The sequence below is a fragment of the Musca vetustissima genome, unplaced genomic scaffold (assembly GCF_032173495.1).
Source record: "Musca vetustissima isolate MV318-11 ecotype Yass unplaced genomic scaffold, APGP_CSIRO_Mvet_v1 utg18923, whole genome shotgun sequence".
Taxonomy (NCBI): Eukaryota; Metazoa; Arthropoda; class Insecta; order Diptera; family Muscidae; genus Musca; species Musca vetustissima.
In genome coordinates, this window is record NW_026873701.1 from 68,287 (window position 1) to 88,336 (window position 20,050).

The window sequence follows — 20,050 nt, forward strand, 5'->3', positions numbered from 1 at the left end:
TGGGAAAGTCTGAGGAAGCAAATATTTTTTCATGAAATAACTCAAATTTCCCATCATTGTAATATGTGTTACACGTATAAGTGGCAATGGCAACAAATTTCCATGTGGTTGTTGTATCTATTCTATTATTATACCTTGGGGATATTCATGGGATTTATAGTTTTTGGTCTGCAAAAATCTACTAATTTTTACTATTTTTTCCGATATCATAAAGAAAAAAAGGCTAGCACAGTAAAAAAATACCACATTCTTGCAGGTTCTGGAACTGACTCACTCACTGATCAGTTTTAGAGGAATTTTTTTTCGATTAAATGGAGACACATACGATATCTGAGTCAGATTTTAATTTGTAAGCAGTTTTCTTTTATTCTTTTACATTCAAAAATGCCAACTTAATATGCTATGCCGGGAATTCTCGTATGTGTCTCCTCTTTACTGACTGTCCAACAATCATGAATATGTTCTTGAATGTCTGATCGTGCTAAAAGTCATCCAGGATGCGAAACACATATGTTATTGTGATGTGTTATAAGATAAAAATTTGGACTTTGTTTACTTTTTCATGAGGTATGTTCCCGTACTGCAAGAATCTACTACTTTTTCTACGATAACAAATTTTCCTTTATGATATCGAAGAAAATTGTAAAATCTAGTAGATTATTGCAGTACGGAAACAGAACAAATAAGGTGAAATAATTTACAATAATGGATTTTGACAGCAAACTTGAGAAGCAGCTGACATGTGTGTATGTGTCGTTTGTTTAAGCGCTAACGTTGAAGTTTAAAATATAAAAATAAGCCAACATGGATTGAACATTAAAGAAATTGATAAAATGCATAATTCTAATTTAATACAATTAAACGGAGTACGGCGAACGATTAAAATACGTTATTTCTCTCGAATGCTCACGGCGAGAATTCGATTGTTTTCAATCTATCGCGAATGTTACAATGAATGAACAAACACTTGTAATGTCTCGCGAATGTTCTTATTGTACGAAAAATTTATGAACCATAAGATTTCGCAGCAAGCGTCGTCGATTCGATATTGGGCACCTACGTCACAAAGAAAATTTTTAATTTTTTGACAACTCTATTGTCTTCGACTGTCCTCCCGCTTGTTAACACATGGTTTGATTTACTATTTCGGGCTAGAACAAATTTATTTTGCAGCAATTAGGGGAAGACTCAATTTAGTACAAACTATTGGTCTGTTCCCGTACTGCAAGAATCTACTAGTTTTTACTATTTTTGTCGATATCATAAAGGAGATTTTGTTATCGTAGTAAAAAGTAGTAGATTCATGCAATACGGGAACAGACCATATATTGCAAGTTTGGGAACACAACTAATATATACCGATTAGGGGAAATCGATTTTCGTATCCCTATTTTGCAAAGAGAATCAATCAGCTGATTGACATGGCGTTGATATTGCCGTTATCCATCGCCTTCATTCGTAAGTGTGGTTTTATATTTGTCGGGATCGGGATCGGTGTTGAGAGTTTCTCTCTCTTGAGAGAGTAATTAGAGTTGCGCTATTTTTAATTTTGTAACAAGCGTACTTTTTGTTCACAAAAGGTACGAATTGACATAAACGTACCAAAACAAAAATTAGATTTTTTATTATTTGTGAATACATTTACGCTTAAATTATAACATATATTATTTATGCAAATAACTGGTATAAATATTGGCCAATATTTCTCGATAATTATTATTTATTATCATTTGAAGTAGAATTTTAGGTACCTTTTCGCACTTTTTTGTTCCTACCTGTGGTAATGTTTTCCAACACAATTCACAATTTACCACTGAGAGAGAGAGAAAATCTCAACACCGATCCCGATCCCGGCAAATATAAAACCACGCTAAACAATAACTGTCTTTTGCCATTTCGTCGCGATCTGGGTATTTATCAGGCATTTTCTCCTGTCTACCACCATTCGTAGCATGTGGTACGTTTTTCAATTTGTTCGGTTTATTCAGTTACTTGGCTTACAAAGGATTCAACTCAATGCACAAACTATCGAATTATAGTCTGGGACAATCCAGTTCACGGAAATATTAAGAATCGAACTCTTCGTTCAACCAGAAATATGGAAAATGATCATGACTATGTGGCAAGTGGTAGTAGTTCACCAACCATCGATAGAACCCGGAGAATACTTACAAGATTAAGGAATACCGACCACAATTATGTCGTAAATAACAATACTAGCAACAACAACAACCACAGTGAAGGTGGTAGCAGTTATAGCACCTCCAGTAGTTACAGTGGTTACAGTCGTATAATGGATGAGGATGTGTTCTTAGACGATGATGATAATGGCGACGATGATGATGTGGATGTGGTTATAGCAACGGCATCCGTGGGACTAGAGGAAGAAGATGATGTATCGGCAAGTCAAAGATCTGCTACGACATCGGAAATTTCAAATATTACCAGGACAACAAGTGAAAATGATCAGCAAAGCTCAGAGACAGGTTCGACGGATAATGTTCCTACAGCAACATCAACAACAGATGCCGAATCGGGTAAGACATTTTTTGGAATTCGGTTTCAAATTTGTGGTATTACAGTATGGTGACCATTACAGATGCAACAAATGGAGGAGATTCAGAAACGGCATCAGTTATATCTAGAATTACAGAAGATAGTGTTTCCACAGTAGCGACAGAAGCAGCCGAAGCAAGATTACCAGGTAATGTAGCTTCATTTCTCATTTTAAAAAATTACTACAATCATGTTTATTTTTCCAGTGCCCTCATTTTCCTCGGCGGCACCTGTTTTAAGACATGACGGAGATATTATTAGTTTAGATACACCATCACCAGCCAAAAAACGTAAACGCCTATCGTTAGAGGAAAAAAGTGGTACACCAAAAGTCAAAACAAAGAACGCGGACGATGATGACGACGAAGATGATGGCCTTACGTGTCCCATCTGCCTGGACAATTGGGAAATGTCAGGAGAACATAGACTGTCCTCACTGAAATGTGGCCATCTGTTTGGTGAGTCATGTATACGACGTTGGTTACAGGAAAGTGCCCGCCAGTCGGGCCTTAAGGTCTGCCCCCAGTGCAAAACAAAGGCCCATCCCAAGGATATACGCTATTTGTATGCCAAACGTTTGCGTGCCATTGATCGCAGCGAGGAACATCGCATGCGCGATGAGTTGCTGCAGGAACGTAGCAAAAACCAAAATCTAGAATTAGAATTAGCCACCCTGAAGTGTTCCCATGCTCAAGTGGCACAACGAATCAAAATGCTAGAGGCTGAGAGTGGCAAAAGTGGCGCAACATACCGTCTGTTTATGGAGAAAAATGTTGAACTGTGTCGGGAAGCCGGTTGTCGTGTCATGAAATATGTCGAGCAGCAGCATGCCCTGTTTGTGTCACAGAAGAGTTCTCCCGGACTTTTTCCCGGCTACGGGATACGTTTTGTTGACACACCCACATTTAAGCCCTCCACCTTCCTGCATACCTCAGTGCGAATGATCAGGGATATAAGTCTGTCGCAGGATGAACAAATGGTGGCTGTGGCCAGCATGGAAAAAAAAGCAAAGCTATTCGACTTACGCTCACTGCAAGCGATATCTGCATTTAATCCCGACGAAAAACCCTTGTGGTCATGTGCCATCGGATGCAAGGACAACAATAACTACCTCTATTTGGGCTCACAAAAGGACACTACATATATTTACGATATACGCAATACGGAAACGTTCCTCGCTGACTATCAGACCGAGGGTGGTCCGGTGATACAGATTGAAGCTGTGCCCGAAAGTGACATGTTCCCCTGTGGCGGTTTCATTATATGTAAGCTGAACTCATTGTGGTTCTATGAACACCTAAGTGGAGGCGGTGCCAATCCCACTCGATTGTCTGTGGAGGGTCGTCTCATATCAATGAATTATGAGGCGGAAACAAACAACCTGTTGATACAAACCCGCAGTTGTCAACGATTTCCACAGGCCCGTCACATTTTGGGGAAATTGAAAAAAGTCGATGGCATTCCAGTATTCGAACTGAATGTGACATTTTTTGCTCACACCAGTAGCCCGGTAATGGTGCGTTCCACACAAATTGCCGTAGACACGAATACTCTGGTCGCTGCCTACATACAGGATAAGAAAATGTTATCGATCTACGACAGCTGCTCTAAATTGTGTGTACAATCGTTGCCAGTGCAGGATGTGGTCTATGACGCATGTCCGATCTATGTGAAAAATCAAATCTATCTGGCAGCATTAACCGAAACCAAATGTAGGCTATATAAGTTGACGATTTCAAGTTAGATGTATGAGTGTTTGTGCGTGGAATTTTCCTTATGCCATTTTTTTCTCTTAAATTTCTTTATATTATGTGATGATTAATTACTAGTTGTCCTTTATTTTTTTAAACATTTTTATTAATTGTAACGTTTATATCTCTTTCTTCAAAATCCATATTTGTATCATGTTGTATATTTGTAAGGAGCAAGCATAAGTTTCGTCGAATCGATCATACACATAAAATATTCAATAATTATATAAAAAAATAAAAAATAAAATTGTTTAAAATACAAATTTTAGAGTTTTCATTTTTCAAAAACGAAAAATATAAATTGGTAGCTATGGCATAATCCCCCAGTGAACCAATTATCGGTCCAATTTAAGGGGACCCCCCCCATTCTCGGGGTCAACATTTTTGTTGATATAATTCGAATCTACACTGATTAAAGAATGTCTCTACAAAATTTCAAGTGAAAATCTCAAGAACTGTTGAAGATATATCCGATTTAGTGTGTCAGCATCAAGTGACGGCTAAAGGGTTTCTCAAACTTTAAACGCGTTTTTCTCTAAACATTTTTTTGCGAATGGCGGGCACGATAACTCAAAAACTAATAATCCAATCGGTTCCAAATTTTGCATCGTTTCTCTGGGAGTGTATAGCTCTCGTATGAACTAGGATAAAGCCAATCGGTGAAGATCTTCCTTATTTTTTAATTTGGTTTTTGGTCAAAAATCGGCGATTTTCCAAAAATATTTTTTCAAAGGTCCACCATTTTGTTAATTTTAGAGCGAAGTCAATAATCCTAGTTCATACGAGAGCCAGACATGTACTCTTTCTAACACCGTTGGAATTTTCGGATTCCGATGTTCCAGTGAGGAGTTATCAAGGCCGCCATCAAAAATAAGGACTTTTCTTTAATTACAAAAAACAACAACAAAACAATAACAACAATTTATTGTAAATTATTTTTCTTCTTTTTTAAATCTTCAATTATATATGTGCAAAGTTACAAACCTTAACAAGCATTGGTATTGATTTACCAGCCCATTGAAAATCTTAAAAAATTCAAATCGAGAATGGGGCGGGGTTCCTTAACACATTGTTACTTGTTTTAAATTTCATTTCATTTAAGTATTTTTAAGAATGAAATTGCGGAGGATTTATGAAATTTCTAAATGCGTGCCACACGTATTAACAAATACATGCTTAAAATTTGGAATCGCGTTAAATAATATAAACGACAACGTACACAAATACATACATATATGAAGTGTGTTACAAAGCCACTTGAGTTCTTCGAAATAATTTAAGTTCTAATAAATGATAAATTTTTTAGGCAGTCTCACGTCGATTGTCCTTATTTTGTATCTCTTCTATATATTGAATAGAGATTATGATCAGATATTTTTGTATGTACCAAATTGTCTTGCCTACGTGCTGACCTCATCAATATCGTTGCTTCAACGCCACGCAAGGTCATTTAAATGATTCTAATTTCCCAATTCATAAACCATTTCTAAAATGAAGTAGAATATAATTTAAAAACTCTTTCAATATATTCTTCTTTTACCCGGTTCTGATAGCTACTATGTTTTCCACCCTGTAATTGTTTTAATTTTATCTGCATCACCCTATGTTAATGATATATCTTTATGCATGCAAATTTCCTCTATTGCATAAGTACGTTCGAACGGTTGTCAAATTTAATGATGTGATGATGACAGATCCGAAGAGGTACGTGACAGTGTGAAAAAGAGTTTGCGTCGAATAAGAGCCCTTCCGAGCCGAGGAAGTACCATCACAATGCACGAAAGATGATTTTGTCATGTACTTAATCTGTCAGCAGTCACCCACACCTTACAACTGATGACAGGTAAGTATACCAGAAGTGGTGAATAGTACAAAACAATGAGGATATATTTGACATATATCCAATGGAATTGACAATGTTATCCCACAGAGTTAACGAAATCCAGTACTGTTTAAATGTACTATAACAAAAATTCCGTTAATGTACAACCATAATGCAATAATAAGGTGATGTATCAAAACAAAAACCTTTGTTTTTGCCACGACCTTTTCCTTATAATATTTCACGTGGTTGGCAACATTGCACATCGAATTCAAGTAGAAATTAAGCACTTTGCAGTTAATCAAGACATCAGCTGCTCTAAATGGATTACCTATTCATTGTGTCATCTATAACACTATTTGTCGATCTATAATTTGTTTGTCTTATTGGGCACCTACGTCACAAAGAAAATTTTTAATTTTTTGACAACTCTATTGTCTTCGACTGTCCTCCCGCTTGTTAACACATGGTTTGATTTACTATTTCGGGCTAGAACAAATTTATTTTGCAGCAATTAGAAGACTCTCTTATGGCCCCCACGTACTGCTACTGCCGATGAACCCTTGTGTACGTGTGTGATTGAAGAGTGTTTAGTAGACTCTTCAATCTCTATTCAATCAAAATCACAAAAAATTGTTTTTAATATCGCAAAAATGGAGTTTTGAATTGAAATTTTATTGATTTTATTTTAACACACACGTATGATTTTTATTTCAAATATTTTTTTCTGACAACTTTTAAAATAAACGAAATTCATCGTATTGAAAGGGGTTCATTTTCAAAATCAAAACTATTTTGATTTTCGTGCTGCATGAAATTCTTACACATACATGTCCTATGGTGTGTGGGGCCCTTTATTGGTCTGTTCCCGTAATGCAAGAATCTACTCGATTTTACTATTTTTTTCGATATCATAAAGGAAAAAAGTGTTATCTGAGTAAAAAATAGTAGATTCTTGCAGTACGGGAACAGACCATATATTTGCCTAAAAAATGACAAAAAAGTAGCACAATTTAGTACATACCCTATTGCAAGTTTGGGAACACAACTAATATATACCGATTAGGGGAAATCGATTTTCGTAACCCTATTTTGCAAAGAGAATCAATCAGCTGATTGACATGGCGTTGATATTGCCGTTATCCATCGCCTTCATTCGTAAACAATAACTGTCTCTTGCCATTTCGTCGCGATCTGGGTATTTATCAGGCATTTTCTCCTGTCTACCACCATTCGTAGCATGTGGAACGTTTTTCAATTTGTTCGGTTTATTCAGTTACTTGGCTTACAAAGAATTCAACTCAATGCACAAACTATCGAATTATAGACTGGGACAATCCAGTTCACGGAAATATTAAGAATCGAACTCTTCGTTCAACCAGAAATATGGAAAATGATCATGACTATGTGGCAAGTGGTAGTAGTTCACCAACCATCGATAGAACCCGGAGAATACTTACAAGATTAAGGAATACCGACCACAATTATGTCGTAAATAACAATACTAACAACAACAACCACAGTGAAGGTGGTAGCAGTTATAGCACCTCCAGTAGTGGTTACAGTCGTATAATGGATGAGGATGTGTTCTTAGACGATGATGATAATGGCGACGATGATGATGTGGATGTGGTTATAGCAACGGCATCCGTGGGACTAGAGGAAGAAGATGATGTATCGGCAAGTCAAAGATCTGCTACGACATCGGAAATTTCAAATATTACCAGGACAACAAGTGAAAATGATCAGCAAAGCTCAGAGACAGGTTCGACGGATAATGTTCCTACAGCAACATCAACAACAGATGCCGAATCGGGTAAGACATTTATTGGAATTCGGTTTCAAATTTGTGGTATTACAGTATGGTGACCATTACAGATGCAACAAATGGAGGAGATTCAGAAACGGCATCAGTTATATCTAGAATTACAGAAGATAGTGTTTCCACAGTAGCGACAGAAGCAGCCGAAGCAAGATTACCAGGTAATGTAGCTTCATTTCTCATTTTAAAAAATTACTACAATCATGTTTATTTTTCCAGTGCCCTCATTTTCCTCGGCGGCACCTGTTTTAAGACATGACGGAGATATTATTAGTTTAGATACACCATCACCAGCCAAAAAACGTAAACGCCTATCGTTAGAGGAAAAAAGTGGTACACCAAAAGTCAAAACAAAGAACGCGGACGATGATGACGACGAAGATGATGGCCTTACGTGTCCCATCTGCCTGGACAATTGGGAAATGTCAGGAGAACATAGACTGTCCTCACTGAAATGTGGCCATCTGTTTGGTGAGTCATGTATACGACGTTGGTTACAGGAAAGTGCCCGCCAGTCGGGCCTTAAGGTCTGCCCCCAGTGCAAAACAAAGGCCCATCCCAAGGATATACGATATTTGTATGCCAAACGTTTGCGTGCCATTGATCGCAGCGAGGAACATCGCATGCGCGATGAGTTGCTGCAGGAACGTAGCAAAAACCAAAATCTAGAATTAGAATTAGCCACCCTGAAGTGTTCCCATGCTCAAGTGGCACAACGAATCAAAATGCTAGAGGCTGAAAATGATGCACTTAAGCGAACGATTCGCAAAGGGGGTGTATCTACTTGGGAGAGTGGCAAAAGTGGCGCAACATACCGTCTGTTTATGGAGAAAAATGTTGAACTGTGTCGGGAAGCCGGTTGCCGTGTCATGAAGTATGTTGAGCAGCAGCATGCCCTGTTTGTGTCACAGAAGAGTTCTCCCGGACTGTTTCCCGGCTACGGGATACGTTTTGTTGACACACCCACATTTAAGCCCTCCACCTTCCTGCATACCTCAGTGCGAATGATCAGGGATATAAGCCTGTCGCAGGATGAACAAATGGTGGCTGTGGCCAGCATGGAACCAAAAGCAAAGCTATTCGACTTACGCTCACTGCAAGCAATATCTGCATTCAATCCCGACGAAAAACCCTTGTGGTCATGTGCCATCGGATGCAAGGACAACAATAACTACCTCTATTTAGGCTCACAACAGGGCACTACATATATTTACGATATACGCAATACGGAAACGTTCCTCGCTGACTATCAGACCGAGGGTGGTCCGGTGATACAGATTGAAGCTGTGCCCGAAAGTGACATGTTCCCCTGTGGCGGTTTCATTATATGTAAGCTGAACTCATTGTGGTTCTATGAACACCTAAGTGGAGGCGGTGCCAATCCCACTCGATTGTCTGTGGAGGGTCGTCTCATATCAATGAATTATGAGGCGGAAACAAACAACCTGTTGATACAAACCCGCAGTTGTCAACGATTTCCACAGGCCCGTCACATTTTGGGGAAATTGAAAAAAGTCGATGGCATTCCAGTATTCGAACTGAATGTGACATTTTTTGCTCACACCAGTAGCCCGGTAATGGTGCGTTCCACACAAATTGCCGTAGACACGAATACTCTGGTCGCTGCCTACATACAGGATAAGAAAATGTTATCGATCTACGATAGCTGTTCTAAATTGTGTGTACAATCGTTGCCAGTGCAGGATGTGGTCTATGACGCATGTCCGATTTATGTGAAAAATCAAATCTATCTGGCAGCATTAACCGAAACCAAATGTAGGCTATATAAGTTGACGATTTCAAGTTAGATGTATGAGTGTTTGTGCGTGGAGTTTTCCTTATACCATTTTTTTCTCTTAAATTTATTTCTATTATGTGATGATTAATTACTAGTTGTCCTTTATTTTTTTAAAACATTTTTATTAATTGTAACGTTTATATCTCTTTCTTCAAAATCCATATTTGTATCATGTTGTATATTTGTAAGGAGCAAGCACAAGTTTCGTCGAATCGATCATACACATAAAATATTCAATAATTATATAAAAAAATAAAAAATAAAATTGTTTAAAATACAAATTTTAGAGTTTTCATTTTTCAAAAACGAAAAATATAAATTGGTAGCTATGGCATAATCCCCCAGTGAACCAATTATCGGTCCAATTTAACACATTTTTACTTGTTTTAAATTTCATTTCATTTAAGTATTTTTAAGAATGAAATTGCGCGGAGGATTTATGAAATTTCTAAATGCGTGCCACACGTATTAACAAATACATGCTTAAAATTTGGAATCGCGTTAAATAATATAAACGACAACGTACACAAATATATACATATATGAAGTGTGTTACAAAGCCACTTGAGTTCTTCGAAATAATTTAAGTTCTAATTTATGATATACCCTAATTTCAAATTCTTTAGGCAGTCTCACGTCGATTGTCCTTATTTTGTATCTCTTCTATGTATTGAATAGGGATTATGATCAGATATTTTTGTATGTACCAAATTGTCTTGCCTACGTGCTGACCTCATCAATATCGTTGCTTCAACGCCACGCAAGGTCATTTAAATGATTCTAATTTCCCAATTCATAAACCATTTCTAAAATCAAGTAGAATATAATTTGAAAACTCTTTCAATATATTCTTCTTTTATCCGGTTCTGATAGCTACTATGTTTTCCACCCTGTAATTGTTTTAATTTTATCTGCATCACCCTATGTTACTGATATATCTTTATGCATGCAAATTTCCTCTATTGCAAAAGTACGTTCGAACGGTTGTCAAATTTAATGATGTGATGATGACAGATCCGAAGAGGTACGTGACAGTGTGAAAAAGAGTTTGCGTCGAATAAGAGCCCTTCCGAGCCGAGGAAGTACCATCACAATGCACGAAAGATGATTGCATTTTGTTTGTTTGTTTTTGATTTTGTCTTATTTAGAGTTGGGCAATCTAGTTCGCGTAGCGGATCGATCATTCTCGTTTCTTTTTTAAAAAGGAACTAGTTCCTTAATGTAGTTCCTTTGAACTATGTAATTACTTCATAATTAAGAGTCGAACCACGAATGAGAGAGGGAACAACGCTCGTCTGTACATGGCATTAGACTATTCAATACAAAAAAGTCGATTAATCGAAAGTCGATTTACTTATCCCTAATCATAATTTGCCTAAACCTCATTCGTAAACAACACGGTTTCCGTTTAGTCTCTATCCCACCTCATTCGTAAACTTTCGGTTATACCATTTTGAGTTCATCTTTATCGGCCATTTTGTCTTCTCCTCCCATTCGTTAGCAGGTGGAACGTTTTTCAATTTTTTCAGTCGTCGTTTTTATTTTAGCTCCGTTCCAAAACCTAAAAGACTTTGTCTTATTTCCTCCCTTCTCATAACGAGCGTTCTCCTCGTCTTTACTTCGTAGGAGTAACGTTTATAAGTTTGTCAATAACTACTAGTAGATAAGCATTTCCAGTAGCATTTATCTCGCACAAAGTGATACTGTCAAAGAAGGTGGCACATTTTTGTCACGAAGCATGCCATACACTGCCAATAGCGACAATTCCAGTATGGATTCTGATTCTAGTACCGAAACTGAATCTATATCCAGTCCAAGTAGCAGTAATTCGTTATCGGGTTTTGAATCAGGTAAGGGAATACAGGTGGTATCTTCAATTTCTTCAATTTCAGATATTAATACCTTCAATTTTGTCTAGATGCCTCTTCGGAAAGGGATACATCCTGCAGTGATACTAGTAGTAGCAGCAGTGCCCATAGCTCAGATGAAGAGAACACAAGGGGAAGTTCTGCATTTTTGGAGGCAACAAATGGCAGTGGCTATGAAACAAATGAAAAACTGGAATTGCCTTTACTTAATCGCCGGAAGCAACGGGCCCGTTTAACACATAAAATGAAAAGAGACAATGGCGAGGAGGAGGAGGGCGACGAGAAGGCGGAGGAAGATAATGACCTGGAGTGTTCACTGTGTATGCAAAATTGTGAGATGTCAGGTGAACATCGTTTGTGTTCGCTGAAATGTGGACACTTCTTTGGTGAATCATGTATACGCATACGGCTAAAAGAGGCGGCATGTCCTGAATGTAAGACCAAGGCTCGCCAAAGACACATACGTTATCTGTATGCCAAACGTCTAAAGGTCATCGATCGTAGCGATGAGGAACGGATACGTGAACAATTGAAACAGGAAAGGATTCGAACACAAATTTTAGAATTTGAATTGGATTCTATGAAAGTGTTCTATGCAGACTTGATGCAAACAATGCATAAATTAGAGACTGATAATGCAGCAATAAAACAAAGTGTGACCCATAAGGATAGTGGGGAAAATATTTACAACATAAATGAGACCTCTGCCACTAACGATAACAGTTATGGCTTAGTTTTAGATAGAAAAATTGCCATATCACGTAAACCCTGTTGTCGGGTCATGAAGTATGCTGATAAACAAACCAAATTAATTGTATCCCAAAAAGGTTTCTTTCCTGGCTATGGCCTCCGGCTTATGAATGCCCCCAGTTTTGAATCGTCCAATTATTTGTATACCTCCCAGAAAATGGTATGCGATTTATCGTTGTCCGAAGAGCAAAATTTAATTGCTGTTGCCAGCAAGGAACGTTCCGCGAAGCTGTTCGATTTACGTAATTACCAGGCTGTGACCGTATTTAAACCTGGAAAAATGACGATTTTATCATGTGCCATCTCATCTTGTCATGGTAATGAAAATGAACTATTTTTGGGTTCCCATCAGGGCTGTATTTATGTCTATGATATACGAAATCCGGGCAATTATCGTCAGGAACATAAACTCAGTGGAGATACCTCACCTGTTATACAAATCGAAATTGTAAAGGAAAGCCGTCAGTTTCCCAGTGGAGGATTTTTAATTTGTCAAAAATCTTCGTTATGGTTCTATGAAATTCAACATACCCATGCAAGTGGTGTCCAGGCCACATGTTTAATGTCGCAAGAAAATATAATAACGATAGATTATAATAAAGAAACACAACAAATTCTCCTACAATTGGGTTCGTCACTCAATCAACCGCATATGCGTCATATTATGGGAAATTTGCTAAGACATGGCGATAATCCGCCTTCACTGCAAATAGTATATGTTTTTTATGCCAAAACATCGAGTTCCATTATGTCTAGATCTACACAAATTAATTTCAATAACAATACCATTGTGGCTGCATATATCCAAGACCAAAAACTACTATCTCTATTCGATACTACGTCGAATTCGTCAAATCAATTGACAATACAATCATATCCTGTGACCAAAGTAATCTATGATCTCTGCCCGATTTATGTAAATGAAGATTTTACATATTTGGCGGCATTAAATAAATCGAAATGTTTTATATATAAATTAAATAAGACGGGAAGTGTTCAATAATTATATCGAATTTTAGGCTTAGGCATAAAGAAAGTGAGATTAGTCGAGAATTTACGAAAATAATAAGGATGTAATATACATGTTTTGATAATGTATATTGAAATACAATAGTACAAATTTTGAATAATAGTACATATGTAAGTTTTTTTAGGTTAAGTAGGTAGCAACAAATTTTAAATACATATTTTTGCGCAATATTATAAAGTGGCAATATTTTTTTTCATTATGATATTAGGCAATAAAAATTTAAAAAAATGGCAATTATTAAAATATAAAAATGTTTATTAAAAATAATTTAAAAAATCTTTGTTTTTTTTAATACCAAGTAGGGAGGGCACTTTTACTTACTGTGTTTTTATTTTATTTTTTTTTTCAATAAAAAAATACTATTTTATTTTTTTATTTATTATAAAAAAAATATGTTTACACATACCCAAATTAAAAATGTTGTTGTATTTTTTTGCTTATTTTGTTTTATATCGTGGTTTTAATTTTTTTACAATCTTCCAGTTATAAATTTCAATTTATATAATTTTTTTTAAACATGTCCATTATATTAAATTACAATCTCCTGTTTTATACGTTGTGTTTGTTTTTAAATACGAAATAGTGAGAGAACTTTTACTTACCCTGTTTTGAATTTTTTCCAATAAAAAATACTATTTTATTTTTTTTTTTTGTAATATTTTTTTATTATGAAAAAATGTTAACACATATCCAAAGTTGTTGTAGTATTTATTATTTACTTATTAACGTTGCTGTCTTTTGTTTTCGTGGTTTTAAAGAATATCAAAAAAGCTATTAAAAAATTGCTGTGTAGATTTTTTTCAAAACAAAAAAAAAAAAAAAACAAAAAAAAGAAACATTTTGTTTTTTGAAGTACTGGCCCCAAATATTTTGTCTACTCATATATCGTTTTATTTTTGTTTTCATGAATTATTTTTTTTATTTTTTGTAATTTCAATAACTAAAAGAAAATTTGTATAATTTTTTAGAACAAATTGCGTGTGTTGTTTTTTATATTACTTATATATTATTTTTATTATATGTTTTTATTTTGTATTTTAAATGTTTTTATTTTTTATATATAACAACAGTCTCAAAAATTGTTTACCTTGAATTGTGTGTGTTTGTTTTTCTTCTTCCTCTTCTAAATTGAATAAATGCTTTATCCCTTTATACAGATAATTCCATGACGCATTAACGCATAGAATCGATAATGAGGGCGAAGTAACCTGAATAGAAAATATCAAATAACCGCCAATTTGAATGAAAAATTACGCTATAAAAAATTAATATTTGAATGAAAAATTGAATGACAAATTCCGCTATATATGAGTCATATCCAAACTATTATTTTACAACTAATCCAGTTGAAAAAAAAAAATGTTTTAAAAGTCCTCAAAATACCAAACATTCGAGGGGACCCTTATATACGATCTATATCTGGGCCCATGTGGACCAAAATTTTTCAATTTTAATTTATACTTCATCCATATTTTGTAGAATTCAATATAAGGAAATAAGTGTGAAGTCCGATTAGTGTTCATTTTCGATTCTAGGAGTTTATTACGAACCCAAGAATTTGGGTACACACTTCATTGGTATTGTGGGCCTTCAATATACCATATTAACAATCTTCAAGTGTTTGGGCTGGACGCTTAGGAATCACAAGTCATTGCCACAACTGGTAATGGCAACCATGAAAAGTCCTTCGCATATATGTGTTGATTTTGGACGCTCATGTGTTGGGATATAGCCAATGATGGCAATCGACAAGACAAACAATAGAATAACCAAAGTTTTTAGAGTTTCATCCACAGAACATTTATATGAAAGTAAGGAAGTAGACAAAACGAAATAGGCATAGGTAGATTTTTCATTGCTCGTTGTTTTATTTCACCCATATTATTGTCACCTTATAAAAGACTTTCAAACATTTCTCATATCCAATTTCTTTAGACTCGAAACTATCGGAAGAATTAAAAATTCTACAATACTTTTTTTTATTCTAGACATTTTTGTTTAATATCTTAGGTTTTTCATCAGTATTTAAACCGTTCCCAATAAAATATCAAATATCCTGTTTAGGATCATCGGCATATTTCACTTAATCCCAATATGAATTTAAAGGTCCTTGTATTCCCGCATATGTTAAAAAAATAATTGATCTTTTCTGTAATAAATCCAAATCCCAAAAACAAAGTGTGGCCAAAATTTAATTTTTCTAATTTGACCATTTTATAGAAGAAAAAAAAACATTTGTTATATATACTTTTAAAGTATGTTTTTGTTGTTTTCTTTTATTGGGTGTATTGTATTGTATAATCATTGTTTGTTTGTTGTTGTTGGTATTTTTGTTTTATAAATTACATAAAAATATGTATGTGTTGTTGTTTTGCATCATGTACGTTGTTGTTCTCGTTTTTGTTCATATATAAATTTTGCATAAGTTATTAATTTTTTATAATATTTTTTTATATAAATTTGTTTTGTTTTTAGTTCATAACTTATTAATATAATATATATAATTTTTTGTTTTGTTTAATATAAAAAAATGAAAAAAATAATATTAATAATAATAATAATATTTATATATGTATGTATAAAATTAAAAACTTATTTTTTAAAAAATGTACAAAATTTTTTTAAATGCTAAATTGTTTGTTTTTTACTTAAACTAAGGACAAAAATTGTTTATTTGTGTTGTTGTTTCCAATTCATGTGACGACGAAGAAGAAGAGAATATCAAAAATCAGCTGTTTTGTGAGAGTGCTTTCTAATGAGAGAGGGCGGGAAAATAATGAGCAATTTGCAATTGATGCTTCTTCTTCTTATTCTTGTGTTGGCGCCCATTTCCGTAAACCAAATATCATATCCTCACTCAGAAAAAAGCAGCAAAACAATTAGAAAAGGAAGTAGGAGATTCATAGAGGCGCAATAAAAATAACCACTGCAGTAGAAGGAGTGGCAATACTTTGTGGCCTATAAAGTGTTGGGTATTTGTTGGTTCCATATGAATGTATGTATATATCAATAAAATCAGTCAAAAAAATAAAAAATACACATCAGTCATGTTGGTTTCGTTTTGGGCCAGCTGCCGCCTCCTTTTTTTCTTTTCTTTTTCATTTCATTTCTTCAATTTCTCAGATCTTTGGAGGTGTGTGTTTTTTAGCATTGTTTGTTTGCCGATTTAATCAACACGAGCATAACGCGGTACAATATCATTCGATATCCAGAAATTACAATTGTCATGATCTTCCTTTGACAATGGGTCTTGACCAACATCAATTACTCTTCGTCGTGGATCATATGATGGTACATTGCCATGGGCGACATAGTAGTAGAACAGCTGTTGCATGGATGAAACAAATCGTCGTTGCTCGACGGTGTGTGGTTCGTAGCGTCCCAAAATTGCCTGAATATCAGCATCAACGGTGGCCAATTGTTCTTCACCCTCACCCTGGCTGACCACATAGAATGGCACAGAGGGCTGTAGACGGGCGTTTATCAGCAATGGACAAACCGTGCGAATATCACTGATCATTGCTACCAAAGCACGATAATTTGTGGCATTATAACGTTGAATAGCTTCCTCTGTCAAATTCAATGCTCCGATTTTTGAATTATCCAAAAATGAACGAATCTCATCCACAGTCCAGTTGCCATAACGTTTACGCAATGAATCGGTGTGCGATTCATGAGCAGTGGTACCCATAACCAAGAGGGGCTTGCCAACATGTTCCTTCTTCCAGCTTTCGGCAGGGTGTTCCTTTAAGATGTCACCATCCAAAACCAACCACTCATGATGTGCTGTGGTATTCTCCTCGGCAGCTGGGATATCAGCGGGGAAATGTAGCCAGGTGTCGGGTATGGCATCCCACAATTTCTCAGCTTCAACGGTACGCATACAGTCAACATCTTTACAATCCAAAGCTTGTACCAATTCTTCGTTACGTTTTTCAGATTCCGCTAACGGCTTGCCGGGCAAAATGGCTGAGGCAGATGAAATCCAGGCACGGGTGAAAAGACCTTCGGCTTTTTTGGATGTAATTAAGGCGGAAACCAAAGTGGCACCAGCGCGGTGACCCAAGAGTGTAACCGATTTCCGATCACCACCAAAATGGTGAATATTCAACTGAATCCAGTTGAGGGCAGCAATGATGTCGGACAAAGCATAATTTCCCGAGGTGTGAGGATATGTGTCCTTGGTTAACATGTCGAGAGCAAGGAAACCGAATGGTCCCAAACGGAAATTGGGTCGTACAAAAATCACATCATGGGAACGTGAAAAACGGGCTGTGGGCCTTAAGATGCCGGGCGAGGGGCCCATTAATGTTTCGGCGCCAATCATAACCACCACAGGTAAGGGGTTTTCATAACGTACATGAGGTGTTACCACATCCAAATACAAACAATCTTCATCACCCACCACGGTGCCATTGCCAAGAATTTGGGTACACACTTCACTGGAGTTGTGGGTCTTTAGGGTACCATTCCAACAGCCTTCTATGGATTCAATTGTTTGGGCCGGACGCCAACGTCTCTCACCCACTGGTGGTAAGGCATAGGGAATGCCACGGAATGCAAAAGCACCATCTTCCTTTAGACCCTCAACCATACCACAACCGGTGACGGCATCCATAAAACGTCCCTCCCTAATGGGTGGTGATGTCTGACCCTCATGCGACAGGACATAACCAATGACGGCAATCAGCAAGACAAACAGTAGAATACCCAATGCTATTAGAGCATCATCCACGGAACATTTATATGAACGCAAACGTTGACAAAACGAAATGGGCTGTTCATCGTGATCATTGTCGGGTGATTTTTCATCACTGGAGGCCTGCTTTATTTCACCACTTCCGGATTTTTTTAATTTACCCACATCATCGTTGCCGTTTTTGGTCGCCGCCTTATCGACGACATCTTGATCTTTTAGCGAATCATCTAAAGTTTCCATTGATGCCAAACCGGCTTTGCCCATACCCAGTTCAACATCATCATCGGATTTTTTCTTCGGCACCATATTGGCAATGGGCAGTTTAATGGCATTCAAGAGGCCACGTTTTTTCGGGGGATTATCGCCACCTTCGACAGCATCATCGGCAGCAGCAGCTTCGGCTGTGGCTTCTGTAATGGAGGAAGAGAAAAAAATTATATTTAGAATAGCAAAAAGAAATTGAACAATTTAGATTGAAAACAAATAAGAATGAAGTGTTGTTTGGACTTGTGATTAGATTTCGGATTATTTTTTAATTTTTCAACGATCCGAGATCTATTTTTGATCAACAATATTTTCAATTTGTTTTGAATCAAAGCATCTGTTTCTGAACCTTATTTTTTGTGAGGAAAATGTTCCACTACTTACCACTCTTATTATCAGCATCGGCCTGTAGCTTGGCCTGTTTCTCTGCTGCCGGTTTGCGTACAAAAAAGCTGCGCAAACGTTCACCAAAATTCTTGGTCGGTTTTTCATCTTTCTTCGCGGCGGATTTTTCATCTTTTTGTTGTTCTCCTTCATCTTTGGGTTCTTTTTCCAAAAGCTCACCCTCGGCACCATCCCCCTCACCTTTGGGTTTATTTTTAACAAAAAATCCTGGTAATTTCAAGCCGCCAATTGGTATTTTCTTGGGTTTAACTTCACGTTCTTCACCGGACATTTTACGTTCAGCATCTGTGTCGCCGGCTCCAGTGCCAGTACCGTTAGTTTTGTTGGCATCCTCTTGAGCATTGTCTTCGGGTATATCAATGATTTCTTCTTTTTTCTTTTCCGTAGTCGGTGAGGACGCTGCGGATTTTTCTGTTTTGTCTGTGGCCGTGGGTGTTGTTGGTTTGGAACCATTTTTACTTTTTGTTTCTTCGCCAGAAGATTTTTCGTCCTTTTTCTCGAGCATTTTATCGGTTTCTTTGGGCTCCTCGGCCACTTCTTGTTGTGTGGTATTTTCACTCTGGGGGATCTCTTTTTCTTCTTGTTCTCCCATGGTTGTTGCGGCTGTTGTCCTTTAAACGCTGATCAGTTGCTTATGGTATTCCAAGCTGTAATTGAGAAAAAAGCGGGATTTTTTCGTTAGTATGGCTGTTTTTGGTAAGTTTTTGTTGTTTGTGTTCAGCTGTACCTATTTAATGTATTTTTTAATACTGTTTTTTTATTTATTTTTAGAAAACAATTGTTTTTTTTAACTAACGATCTAGGATCGATGTATCACGTTTGCAAGTCGCTTCTAAAATGACTAGTCTAATCTGCCAGCAAGCCGGCTTTATATCTTCATCCCCTAAACATGTGGTGTATTTGTGTTTGGTCTCTCTCCCTCCCCGTCTCTCTCTCTCTATGGCATTGTAAGGATATTATCCTCCCCTAAATTTATGATGCATATTATTGTACAAATAGTACGTGCAAGGATTTCACCACCACCACAAATACAACGTCAGCCTAGTTGGTATATTTATCTTTGTTTCTAATCCTTATTGTTGTCTCTTGTGATTTTTATCTCTACCTGAAGTGCAGCATGTACCTGGAAAGGCATTGTTGTCCTCAATCCAGGTAACAAATAATGACAACAACAATAACTTGTAATTGTTGTAATGATGTTGCAACATACGCTTCAAATATGTGCCATAAGAATTTTTCTATTCGTTTTCAAAAAAAATTCTGGGTTTTGTTTGCTTTTCACTTT

At 36.4% G+C, this 20,050-nt stretch overlaps 4 protein-coding genes across 4 annotated transcripts; 3 read left to right on the top strand and 1 right to left on the bottom strand.

Annotated features, from left to right (window-relative positions):
- The first annotated feature begins 2,098 nt into the window (after window positions 1–2,098).
- On the top strand, window positions 2,099–4,300 carry LOC133327494 (E3 ubiquitin-protein ligase RFWD3-like). Its single transcript, XM_061536014.1, has 3 exons — window positions 2,099–2,537; window positions 2,600–2,704; window positions 2,763–4,300. The coding sequence occupies exons 1-3, from the start codon at window positions 2,099–2,101 to the stop codon at window positions 4,298–4,300; spliced, it is 2,082 nt and encodes a 693-aa protein (XP_061391998.1).
- Window positions 4,301–7,515: 3,215 nt separating this feature from the next.
- On the top strand, window positions 7,516–9,759 carry LOC133327505 (E3 ubiquitin-protein ligase RFWD3-like). The gene is made up of 3 exons (XM_061536026.1): window positions 7,516–7,945; window positions 8,008–8,112; window positions 8,171–9,759. Exons 1-3 carry the CDS (start codon window positions 7,516–7,518, stop codon window positions 9,757–9,759), a joined length of 2,124 nt encoding a protein of 707 aa, XP_061392010.1.
- A 1,728-nt stretch (window positions 9,760–11,487) lies between these two features.
- LOC133327516 (E3 ubiquitin-protein ligase RFWD3-like) lies at window positions 11,488–13,370 on the top strand. The gene is made up of 2 exons (XM_061536038.1): window positions 11,488–11,599; window positions 11,668–13,370. Exons 1-2 carry the CDS (start codon window positions 11,488–11,490, stop codon window positions 13,368–13,370), a joined length of 1,815 nt encoding a protein of 604 aa, XP_061392022.1.
- A 3,193-nt stretch (window positions 13,371–16,563) lies between these two features.
- On the bottom strand, window positions 16,564–19,362 carry LOC133327527 (neurotactin). The gene is made up of 2 exons (XM_061536047.1): window positions 18,745–19,362; window positions 16,564–18,506 (listed from the first exon to the last, which is right to left on the bottom strand). The coding sequence occupies exons 1-2, from the start codon at window positions 19,355–19,357 to the stop codon at window positions 16,564–16,566; spliced, it is 2,556 nt and encodes an 851-aa protein (XP_061392031.1). The 5' UTR covers window positions 19,358–19,362.
- Window positions 19,363–20,050: the final 688 nt, after the last annotated feature.

Excerpts from the sequence above, each read along its gene's own strand:
- LOC133327505 (XM_061536026.1), top strand. The coding sequence starts at position 7,516 with ATGGAAAATGATCATGACTATGTGGCAAGTGGTAGTAGTTCACCAACC. Across the intron at positions 7,946-8,007 it reads AACAACAGATGCCGAATCGG|ATGCAACAAATGGAGGAGAT; the intron begins GTAAGACATTTA and ends TGACCATTACAG. Across the intron at positions 8,113-8,170 it reads AGCCGAAGCAAGATTACCAG|TGCCCTCATTTTCCTCGGCG; the intron begins GTAATGTAGCTT and ends TTATTTTTCCAG.
- LOC133327494 (XM_061536014.1), top strand. The coding sequence starts at position 2,099 with ATGGAAAATGATCATGACTATGTGGCAAGTGGTAGTAGTTCACCAACC. Across the intron at positions 2,538-2,599 it reads AACAACAGATGCCGAATCGG|ATGCAACAAATGGAGGAGAT; the intron begins GTAAGACATTTT and ends TGACCATTACAG. Across the intron at positions 2,705-2,762 it reads AGCCGAAGCAAGATTACCAG|TGCCCTCATTTTCCTCGGCG; the intron begins GTAATGTAGCTT and ends TTATTTTTCCAG.
- LOC133327516 (XM_061536038.1), top strand. The coding sequence starts at position 11,488 with ATGCCATACACTGCCAATAGCGACAATTCCAGTATGGATTCTGATTCT. Across the intron at positions 11,600-11,667 it reads GTTATCGGGTTTTGAATCAG|ATGCCTCTTCGGAAAGGGAT; the intron begins GTAAGGGAATAC and ends AATTTTGTCTAG.
- LOC133327527 (XM_061536047.1), bottom strand. The coding sequence starts at position 19,357 with ATGGGAGAACAAGAAGAAAAAGAGATCCCCCAGAGTGAAAATACCACA. Across the intron at positions 18,507-18,744 it reads CGATGCTGATAATAAGAGTG|AAGCCACAGCCGAAGCTGCT; the intron begins GTAAGTAGTGGA and ends CCTCCATTACAG.